The sequence below is a fragment of the Cryptotermes secundus genome, unplaced genomic scaffold, assembly GCF_002891405.2.
Source record: "Cryptotermes secundus unplaced genomic scaffold, Csec_1.0 scaffold1713, whole genome shotgun sequence".
NCBI lineage: Eukaryota > Metazoa > Arthropoda > Insecta > Blattodea > Kalotermitidae > Cryptotermes > Cryptotermes secundus.
The window spans coordinates 94,223-103,936 of NW_019729938.1; the positions used below are offsets into that span (position 1 = coordinate 94,223).

At 38.7% G+C, this 9,714-nt stretch overlaps 1 protein-coding gene across 1 annotated transcript in view; it reads left to right on the forward strand.

Moving 5' to 3' along the window:
• The window catches only part of LOC111865899 (coiled-coil domain-containing protein 174), a 95,454-nt gene that overhangs the window by 14,289 nt on the left and 71,451 nt on the right, over positions 1-9,714 (forward strand). The window contains exon 4 of the mRNA XM_023854337.2: positions 704-987. Within this exon, the coding sequence (XP_023710105.1) occupies positions 704-987 (284 nt within the window). The remainder of the gene's footprint in view (positions 1-703; positions 988-9,714) is intronic.

Below are 9,714 nucleotides of genomic sequence, written 5' to 3' on the forward strand. Positions count from 1 at the left end.
TGGCGACCGGATCCCTGGCTAGTTAGTTAGCGGCTGTTACTTTTAGCACCAACCCTTAGAATTGCACTTTCACTTATACTTTTAGCACAAAGAAAATTTCACGTTAAATTTAGAAGAGTTATCCAGAGATTGTTCCTGCAAACACTTAAACATAATTTCGGCTGTACACTTGGAGGGTTGTTCAGAGACTCCTCTCGCAGACTGACCCTGCTTCGAAGCAAGAAATCTTCGCGGCTTCAGCTCCGCCTCCAAGTTACTACCCTAATTTCTGCTGATTGGAACAATTCGAATTTAGGGAGTTAACCATAATTCTCACTGCTCCAATCACATAACTTTAATTTGGGACTTTGGACCTTAAAGTCCTAACGTCGTTTTTGACAGCTGCCTGAAAAATTATACCAGTAGCGTGGGTTGCTGGCCTTCCCACTTTTGACTTACGGGGTTCAAAACCTGTGAAGTATAACTTTACCAAAGGATCCCGCCGGTCAACTTTCTAACTGAATTTCCAGGAAAACTCTGCGGGGTGCTTCCTGTCTGGTCTTTGTAGCAGTGAAGCAGGCCCTATTCTTGAAACCAAGAATCGGGCTAAGTCACCCTTGAGTGTTCCTTGCTACCTCTTGTGTATACTTACTCTAAAAAGAAATATTGTTTACAAATAAAGATGGCGGTATCAGTGGTACAGCTACATTGTGTCTCTTTCCAGGGTGGATTATGTAGACTGTTTGGGTCGTACTCGGAGGTGTCTGAGGAAAGACTTGACTCATGTGAAAGCAAGGGATGTAAAACTGTTTGAGTCTCTTGGTGGTTATGACGACAAGAATGAGGCAGTTGGTGATAGTAATATGCGATCAGTGACAGTCAAGGAAGGGGAACCTGAATTGATGTCAGGTGATATGAAGAGAGAATTGCTTCGCCAAAAGTGGGAACAACAGGAAGAGCAACTCCGAAATAAAACTGACATTCACTACCAGGATGTACTCTTCGATGGTAAGTACGTGGTTTCCTTAACTCTGGCTGTCTGGCTTTGTACTGTCCAAACTGTGGGAGAGACAAGACTGGAACTTTGTATGGAACAACTGGGTGCAGAGTGCAGGAAGATGGTACTTATTTATTGACAGGTAACCCGAGTAACGTCCATGAGTAACTTTATGAGTGTATTTGTAAAAACAAAACACAAAACATAACCTTGAGAGGTCTTTAGTTATCTGTTTTTAAAAACAAACCCAAGAGCCTAACCTTTGGTCCTATTATTGGGAACAAATGCTAAGATTAGGCTTCTGGCCTTGTTTTTACAAATAAACTTCTAAGTTTGGTAGTGCTAACATGTGGACATGATAATAGATTTTGAAGTAACTTAGGTCACTTGTTAATACATTAGCGCCCACAAGCCTGTACGTCACATAACCTAAATGCAGGGGACTAAATAAAGATGATTTTGTGGTCAGTATATAGAATTTTAGCTATCAGGATATCATAAAATACTACATAATTGTCATGTGTCGGGGGTTTGCATGACTAATAATAGTGGGTTCTATGATGATTGGGTTTATTGGCACTTTGTTACAATCACAGTCAATTATAACAGCTCACACATTGAACTCCTGAATGACATCTGTTTGACAAATGTCACATAAAGAATCTCTCACTATTCTTTACATAGACTAGCTCATATCCACAGAAATCCATGTAAATTATTTGTCACAAAACTGTACTTACTGAAACGTTGGCTACTAAGCAACCAAAGTTGTATTGTTGACTGCGTTACCTCAAGAATGTGCTTACCAAAGCGTTGCCAAGCAGTGCACTGTTCCAGCTTGTTGTCCATTATCTAGCAATGGATTATTCAGTTGCGCCTGAAGGCTGGAATAGTGGATCCAGAGGAGAAGTCCATTGCTAGACAGTGACTTGGTGTTTGCTGTTGGGTCCACCCTGAGTCTGTATAACGAGGAGGCCAGGCCAGCTGAGCTGGTGATTGGGAAATCGAGAGAGTTGGTTGAGAGTTGGCAGTTCAGTTGTGAAGAAAAGCCTTGCAAGAGTGCGGCTGTTGAAAGAAGACTTCATGTGTGCTGTAATTGCACTGTTACAAATCCGTTGCCAGGATATGACTACTGAAGCCTGAGAAGACTTAGTGTGTCCTAGTGATGTGCAAAGTGTGTAGCTCTGTGATAGTGCAGTAATTATGTGTATTTCCATATGGTGTGTATAAGTGGTCAATAAATCCAATTAGGCAATCCATACCCGGTCTATAGTCACCCCAAAATACGAAACAATATATTTTTATAATGTGCTAAAATAATGACTTGAAAAACAATATTGCATATTGCACTGAATAGGTGTGCTCCTTATGATGACCCTGTATGGTTGAAAACATGTTGGGGCATTGAAAAATGTAATGGATTTGATCAACGCATTGCCAGGCAATGGCTCCATAAACACATGCAACAATGGAAACTGTATCTCAGTGGACAAATATTATAGCTCATCAGGCAGCAGTCAGCACACCAGTGAACTAGTTTGGTAGTAGTCACGTGACTTGTTTTTTGTGTGGTCTGTGCCATGCGAAGGTAGAATTGTTTTTTCTGTGTTGTCTGTGCCACGGCTATATAACGTGAACCTGCACACCCCCATATGTCTTCATGGAATAGTGCTTAACTAAATAAGCACAGGGAGAAATTTACTTTTTAGTTAATTATTTTTTCCTAATTCTTTGTGTTACCCTTCTGTGTGTTTTGAATAATTTATATGGTGTTGATATAATTTCACTTAATAATGCAGGAATCAGTCATACTGAGAAAGTTGGCTCAAGTGGCAACACTTCTGTCTTGTACTCTAGAGGTGCCCAGTTTGAATCTCAGGTGGGATATTAACTGTCCTGAATAATATCTTAAATTAGGCCATGATCACTTCCTCCCACATCATTTCCAATTTGTTATTCATTGTCGTCCCAACATTCAACACCGCATACTCAAAGCTATTGACTGACAGTGTCATTAAATAATGTATAAATACATTCAGTCATGCCATAGGAAGGAAATATGTTATGAATATAGTGCACTAATATTCTGTGTCTATTCAGTTCTAGCTGCATGAAGGTAATCTGTAGAACGATTAATTATAGGTGGTTCTAAGAAAGAAAAACAAACCAATGAAAAGTCAATAAACCTGTTCCATAATGAAGAGGCAGGCAGCTGCACTGCCTGAGGGATTTGAACTGCAGGAGATCATGTTAGAGATTGCAGTATGTTGTGCCATGCTGTGTTGCAAGCTTGCTGCAAGTTGATAAAAAACTGAGACTGCACACACACACACACACACACACACACACGCGCACACACACACTCTCTCTCTCTTTCTCTCTGAGGTCAGTTTATCCCTGTGGAGGGTCAAGATTCAGTCTCACTGAAGTTCATGGGGGATCTGTGTTGAGCAATCTGGCAGTGGAATAAGTTCTCCGAACATGATTTGTTTTCAGCCATCTCTCTATAATCATCTGTCGCTGCTTCTTAGTTGTGTGATACGCCTGATCAGCCAGTATGTTATTACAGTCTTGGTCTGTAACTGGGTGGGGCCTCAGCTATAGCACATAGTTGGCTAGATTATAAATAAGGAAATTTAATTTTCCAAAAGATTGTTTTTTGAGTACTGGCTATATTTGTAGTTTCAGAAAATCTGAAAGTACTCACTGTTCTCTGTTTATCAGTTTAATACAAATTCGTGCTGAGTTTTAAGGTTTTGAAAAAAGTATTTAATTGCCAAAAGGGTTCCATGGGACCAATCAGTTCGAAACATCCTGAATACAGAGGTGTCATAATGCTTAGCTTCTATTACAGCAGCATGTATTTTAGAATTAGCAACTAAAAGTAATTTACTTGCAATCCTTTTCCAGTTTCCATCTTGGCTCCTAATTTTTGGAGATGTGTTCCATATATAAAATTTGTTGCAACCTGTGTTGTGAAGGTATGGATTGGATTTAGGTGGCTTGTGATACTCTTACGCATATTCAAAGTTTATTGAATATTCATTTGGGTTTGGTAGGTGTTTAATAAAAGGCAGTCAAAGACTCCAGATTTATTCAGTTACTTACAAATATCAGTGGAGGATCAATCCTAAAGAACTAGGAACAAGCTGTTAAATCTTTTGTGATGGTACATCATCTTGTGCAAAGCTTCGAGATACAAATGTTATAATGTAATTGAGCTTCAAAATTACCTCTACACCATAACATCAAAATGAAAGGGATGTGATCCACCATAAAAACAGTCACACATTGTTCTCTGAATGTAATATTCTAGATCCTTCATTTCCAAATTATGTATACAAATGATTATTTTACATATATATATATATATATATATATGAAATATATACACCGTGAGATAGGAAGATCTGACCGTACTAGTCAGAATATTTCCTGTAGTCATTTTGCAATAAGCTGCAAAACTTAAGCCCTCAGCAAACCTTATGATTTGACTATTCAGTCTACTATGCTGTCATGTTGGAATTGATGAACAGACATGTTCTGCAGGGCATGTGTAGAAGAAACACATTATACATGATGTCACAGAAATGAACTGAAATGGATGAAGTTCCAAAAATAGCCATAGACTCAACTGCTTTTTGAGTTAGCAAGCTACTTACCTTCCCCCCCCCCTCCTTAATTAGTTTGTGAAGTATTGTATAACATATTTCTTCAGCCTTACAGCAAAGCCATTGTTTGTATTTTTGTCTATATTTTCACACCCCAAAATAATATCTGTAAATCAACATTAAAAAATAGATTTTTAGTTTTAGGAAACTGAAATAACTTACAGATAAATAGAAGCACAAAATAGGGTTCACAGCTCCCTCCTTCTTTAATTAATTAAGCATGAGGATTGTATTAAATATGAGGAGTCAGATTGTGGTCTTCTGGGCCATGTTCTCTGTTAGATGGCTACCAATGTTTTGGAGAAATAACTTTCAGGCTAGAAGATGGAGGTTCCTCTGAAACGTCAGTAACCACCTACCACACAACTTGGTGTCATAACCTGGAAGATCACAAATAATCATAGCCATGAAACGTAAAACTACATCCAAATAAGAATATATTTATCTGATAACACAGACTCCAAAATTGCCTAGACATATGAAATATAGGTGACAGTTTTATACTTAATATTCAAAATGAGGTAAATTTCAGAGTTATGTAATATTTAATCTAACATAAATTTTTAAAACATATCTTTTGTGCATAATATGTTCATAAAATAAAATACTTATGTGAAAACAGTGGTGAATTGAAATTTTGATCTTATGGGATGTGACACTGTGTAGTTTGGTAGATAGTTTCCAGCATTTTGGAGGAACCTGCTGCCTCCATCTTCAAGATAGAAAATGAGAACCAAGTTAGTAAATGGCATGGAATAATGAGAGGGAGAATTCTGGGATACTGGTTACCCCCTTTGTCTTTCTCTCTTTACTTTTATTCCCTCTTCTGGCAAATAGCCCTTTTCTGTGTCGTTGGCTCCCATTGGCATGCTTATAGCTTTATTCCAACCTCTCTTCCCTGTATTATATATTAATTTCCATGCTTGGCCCACTTTCTTTTATCTTGAGGATGGAAACAGCAGGTTCCACCAAAACACTGGTAACAATCTATTGAACCCTGAGGTCTCACACCTTAGAAGAACCACAGATCTTACAGCGATGAATATTCAAATTCCACAACCACAGAAAAATTAAGCTGTTTTCATTATAGGATCCTTATATGGCATTACATTGTTTAAAGCAAACATACAGTTTTATATGACAGTTGACTGTAATACAAAATGGCTACCAGCCTGATAGCACAGCAGACTTTGGGAGGACAGCAAAGCAGTGTATGTGTTTTGCACTTATCTTAGGATCTTTGGTTCCCTCTAATGGCAGCGTCACTATACTCTAACATGACCGGTCTATTCCCTACACTAAAGATGGAAGATTGGGATCACATGATTTGAGCAATTAGGTCACTTTTCTTGTGATTCAGCTTAAAGCTCCCAGGATGCAAGGCTTCATGTGTCCTCTCCTTATAACATGGAATGTGAACAACAGGATTAACATGAAAATAGGGTACAAAAATTGATATATAATGGGTCCATTTGAAGATGGTATGTGTTGGCAAATAACACTGTGCTTTATATAAGGGAGGCATGGGGAAATTATCATCACAACTCTTTAGGAAATATATTTTTCATCATGGTGACAGATGTATGATAATTTTGCTGACATGTACTATAGCTATGGCTTGTAAAGCCATGTGCAAATATTGTGGTAGAATTTTTGGATGTGATTTGGGTTGTCATTGCGAATCTTGTTCATAATTATTACATGACTAAACTCTGATGTATTGATCTGAGCGTTATTCATTCTTCATTGAAGTTGTAGCTACTGTATGTTGTAAAGAACAGGTACTTCTGCCAATTTGACACAAAATAATGAAAGGGCTAGTAATCCATTGCCCTCCTCATGCTCTTTGCACAACTTTAGTTGCAAACTCTTCTCTTATTATTCCCCAGTGGGTCTCTAGACAAATCTTCAACAGTGTATATGTTGAATTGGTACAGGCAGAAACATACAAAATGTGTTTAGCTGTCAGGTGACATGTATCTATTTAATCCTTTGCTTGTCACAGTGACTCTAGCATTAAATGTGTAACATGACCTATCTGTTCTTCTCTGTGGGGTAGCCAGTTAATGCAAGTATACAACTTCCGGAATCCAAAAGCGTAATCTATTAATTCTGTTGTTGGAAATTGAAATATGTTAATTCAATTGGGAATTGTGGCTGTTGAACATGGAATCATGGTTTATCATTAGTGTTTTGTTATGAGAATGCATTTATGGCATCAGTTATGCTTAATTATATCGTGTTTCATTCACATTATGGGCTTCTGGGTTGTGCAGCTGTGTAGCCAACATCTCAGAAGGCCATGCTGTCTCCATCTTCAGGGTTGAAGAGAGTGGGGTGAGGCTGCAGTTAGGTTACATAGTCAAATTGCAAGGAAGATGGTTATGTAGGACACAGAATCTGGTCAGTGCCACTGGAGAATGTGGGAAATGGGCTTCTCCAGGGCCACAATATTTTATCAACACAGGAAGGAACTAGAATGCGGAGAAAAGAGCCCTCTGCTTTTGGCCCTGCGAATTGTGGCAGTATCTTATTCTGAAATGTTAGTACAGACTCAGTAATCTGTAGCTTCACAACCCAGGAGACAGTTACTGCCAGGGACACCTCAGGGCTTATATTCTTTTTCATTCTTAAATTATTATGACATAAGTTTGCATTCTGTTTTCAGTTTCCAAAATACTGTATTCCTACTGCAACACAAAATTGACTGTAGGCTTAACATACAGGCCTAGATGAGAAGACTGTACGTGATCTGTGTGTGATGCTTTTGGACTAAATGCTCAACTTTTAGCATCACTGTTTATAATGAGTGTCAAATGTTCCACACATGCACACCCTGTTCACAGAGGACATGCAAAGGATTAATCACAGCTGTTGAAGGAACTTCATATTTGCAGGGAACACGTTTGTTTCTGTGTCAACCAATGTTAAGTTTATTGCAAACAAATGTCTTGATTTGCAGTTCAAGCATTAGGCCACTTGTCAGACACTATACAACAAAATCCTATAGCCTATCACCAAATGGAATTGGTTGCCCCATTGCACTGTATGGTTCTATGTGTAAGAGGCTAAGTTGGATCAGAGAAAGAATGAACACACATTCTCTCTTATTCTAACCAGTTGTCACTTGCATTCTGACTATCTTTCCAGTTTTTTTTTTTCTGTTTGTGTTGAAAAGGAGTGAAGAAGTGAAAGCACAAATGGCGGTTTTATTAAAGTGTGGGCTGTGTACAGTATGTCAATAAAGAGAAGGCGAGGCAAGTGGTGTGTACAGCTGTTGACATTCACCATTTTTTGTTGCTTTATCAACTCGCTGACCTTCGGTGTGCCAAAGCCAATATTAAGAGTGGTCTGAAAATTATGCCGATGTGTTCAGCTTGCACAGTACACATAGGTGGGAATTATTGCATCGTCTTCTCATCGTTTGGGGAATTATACTTGCTGCAGTTGTTCTTTATTGTAATTAATAGCGGTGAGCTCTTACCCTTTTTGTGCTTAAGGTTTTCAAAATTGCTCAACTCTACTGACAGCAGTGTGAAATCTGTTTTGTATTTGTGAATTGATATGCAGATTTTTAAGTAGGCTGACAAACACATTGTTCTTATAATTTCGGAAAATAGAATCATTCTATGAAATTTATGTTGCTATCTTCTGGTTTGTAACGCCGTGTAGTCTGGTAGGTGGGAACCAACGTTTCGGAGGAACATATTGCCTTCATCTTCTGGACTTGTACCCTAAAGATGGAGCCAATATTTTCGTCTAAAACTTCACAAAAACCCAGAACACAACAATTCCAGTACGAATTTATCATGGCAGTGAAAACCGCAAACTTCATATAGGCAACATGTCTTCATAAATATGAGAAACTGTAATGATTAGATTAGGACAAAGCATAATTAGTTGTTAGCGGTCGGTACTTAGGGGTACCTCGTTTCGAACGAAAGTATGAGTAACTGGCGGTGACGCAATTTCAATAGCATAACAGTTCTGTTGCTATCAGAAACTTATATTTAACCATTTCGAAAATCATAAGACTTACAGAAAAAGTATATTGGAAATGAAATGTGAGGTTCGTTTTCCCCTACAGCTTTTGTTCGAAACATTTCGAGAATTACACGATAGGCGCTGCAGATGTTACATATACGTCTTCATGTGTAAAAAGTAAAGGTAAAGCTATCCCTGTAACATGCCGTGGAGACCGATAGGGTTGCGAGACGTCGAGGCTCCCACATTTTCTAGACAGCCGGCTCACAGATGGCGGCGAGGTTATCAGCCTTACGCGCCGGCCGCCCTTTACTCCCAGGAAGATTTCTGTTAGAGGCTGAGTCCACCCCCGGGCCATAGTGCGGCTGGAAGGTTTAGGTCACTCAAAGAAATCCAATATCCTCATCGAGAATCGAACTCGCGTCCTTCCGGCTTGTAGCACAGTGCCTCAAACAACTACGCTACCGTGTGTCCCACATTTTCGTGTTTAGTATCCGTTATTGTTGTACTGTTTTAAACAATACTGGAATGTGTAGAAAGATTTTAATAAAACTCCCCCCCCCCATATCCGATTTTATTTAGCGGGTTCTTACGTGTAATCAAACGGACAGACATAAAAAGTAAAGCTGTCCCTGTACCAGGCCGTGAAGGCCCATAGGGTTGTGAGACGTTGAGGATCCCACATTATCTAGACCAGAGTTCCGCAACCGGTGTGCCGTCACAAGGTGAAAGGAGTGACGCGAACTTTTACCTATTGTGAGAAATTAATTGTCGAATTTAATTAGTTTTATTTTATCCCAGTTACCGTGTTTCATATGCTTGTATTTTATTCTCAGCCACTGCACTGATTAACTAAGATGATACTTGTTTATTCTTTATTACATGCTGTGAGTTTTTATGTACAGTAATGTTGTATTCTAAGAAATTAAACGTAAATTATTTACTCACAGTTGTTGTTATATCATAGTTTTCATTATTCATTTATTTTCATTTTTCTCGCATCTACGGGGCTTCTTTGATAAACTTGCTGCATATTCTGTGTACGTGCTTTTCCCTAAAACTGCAGGGATTAGCAGGGGTTTC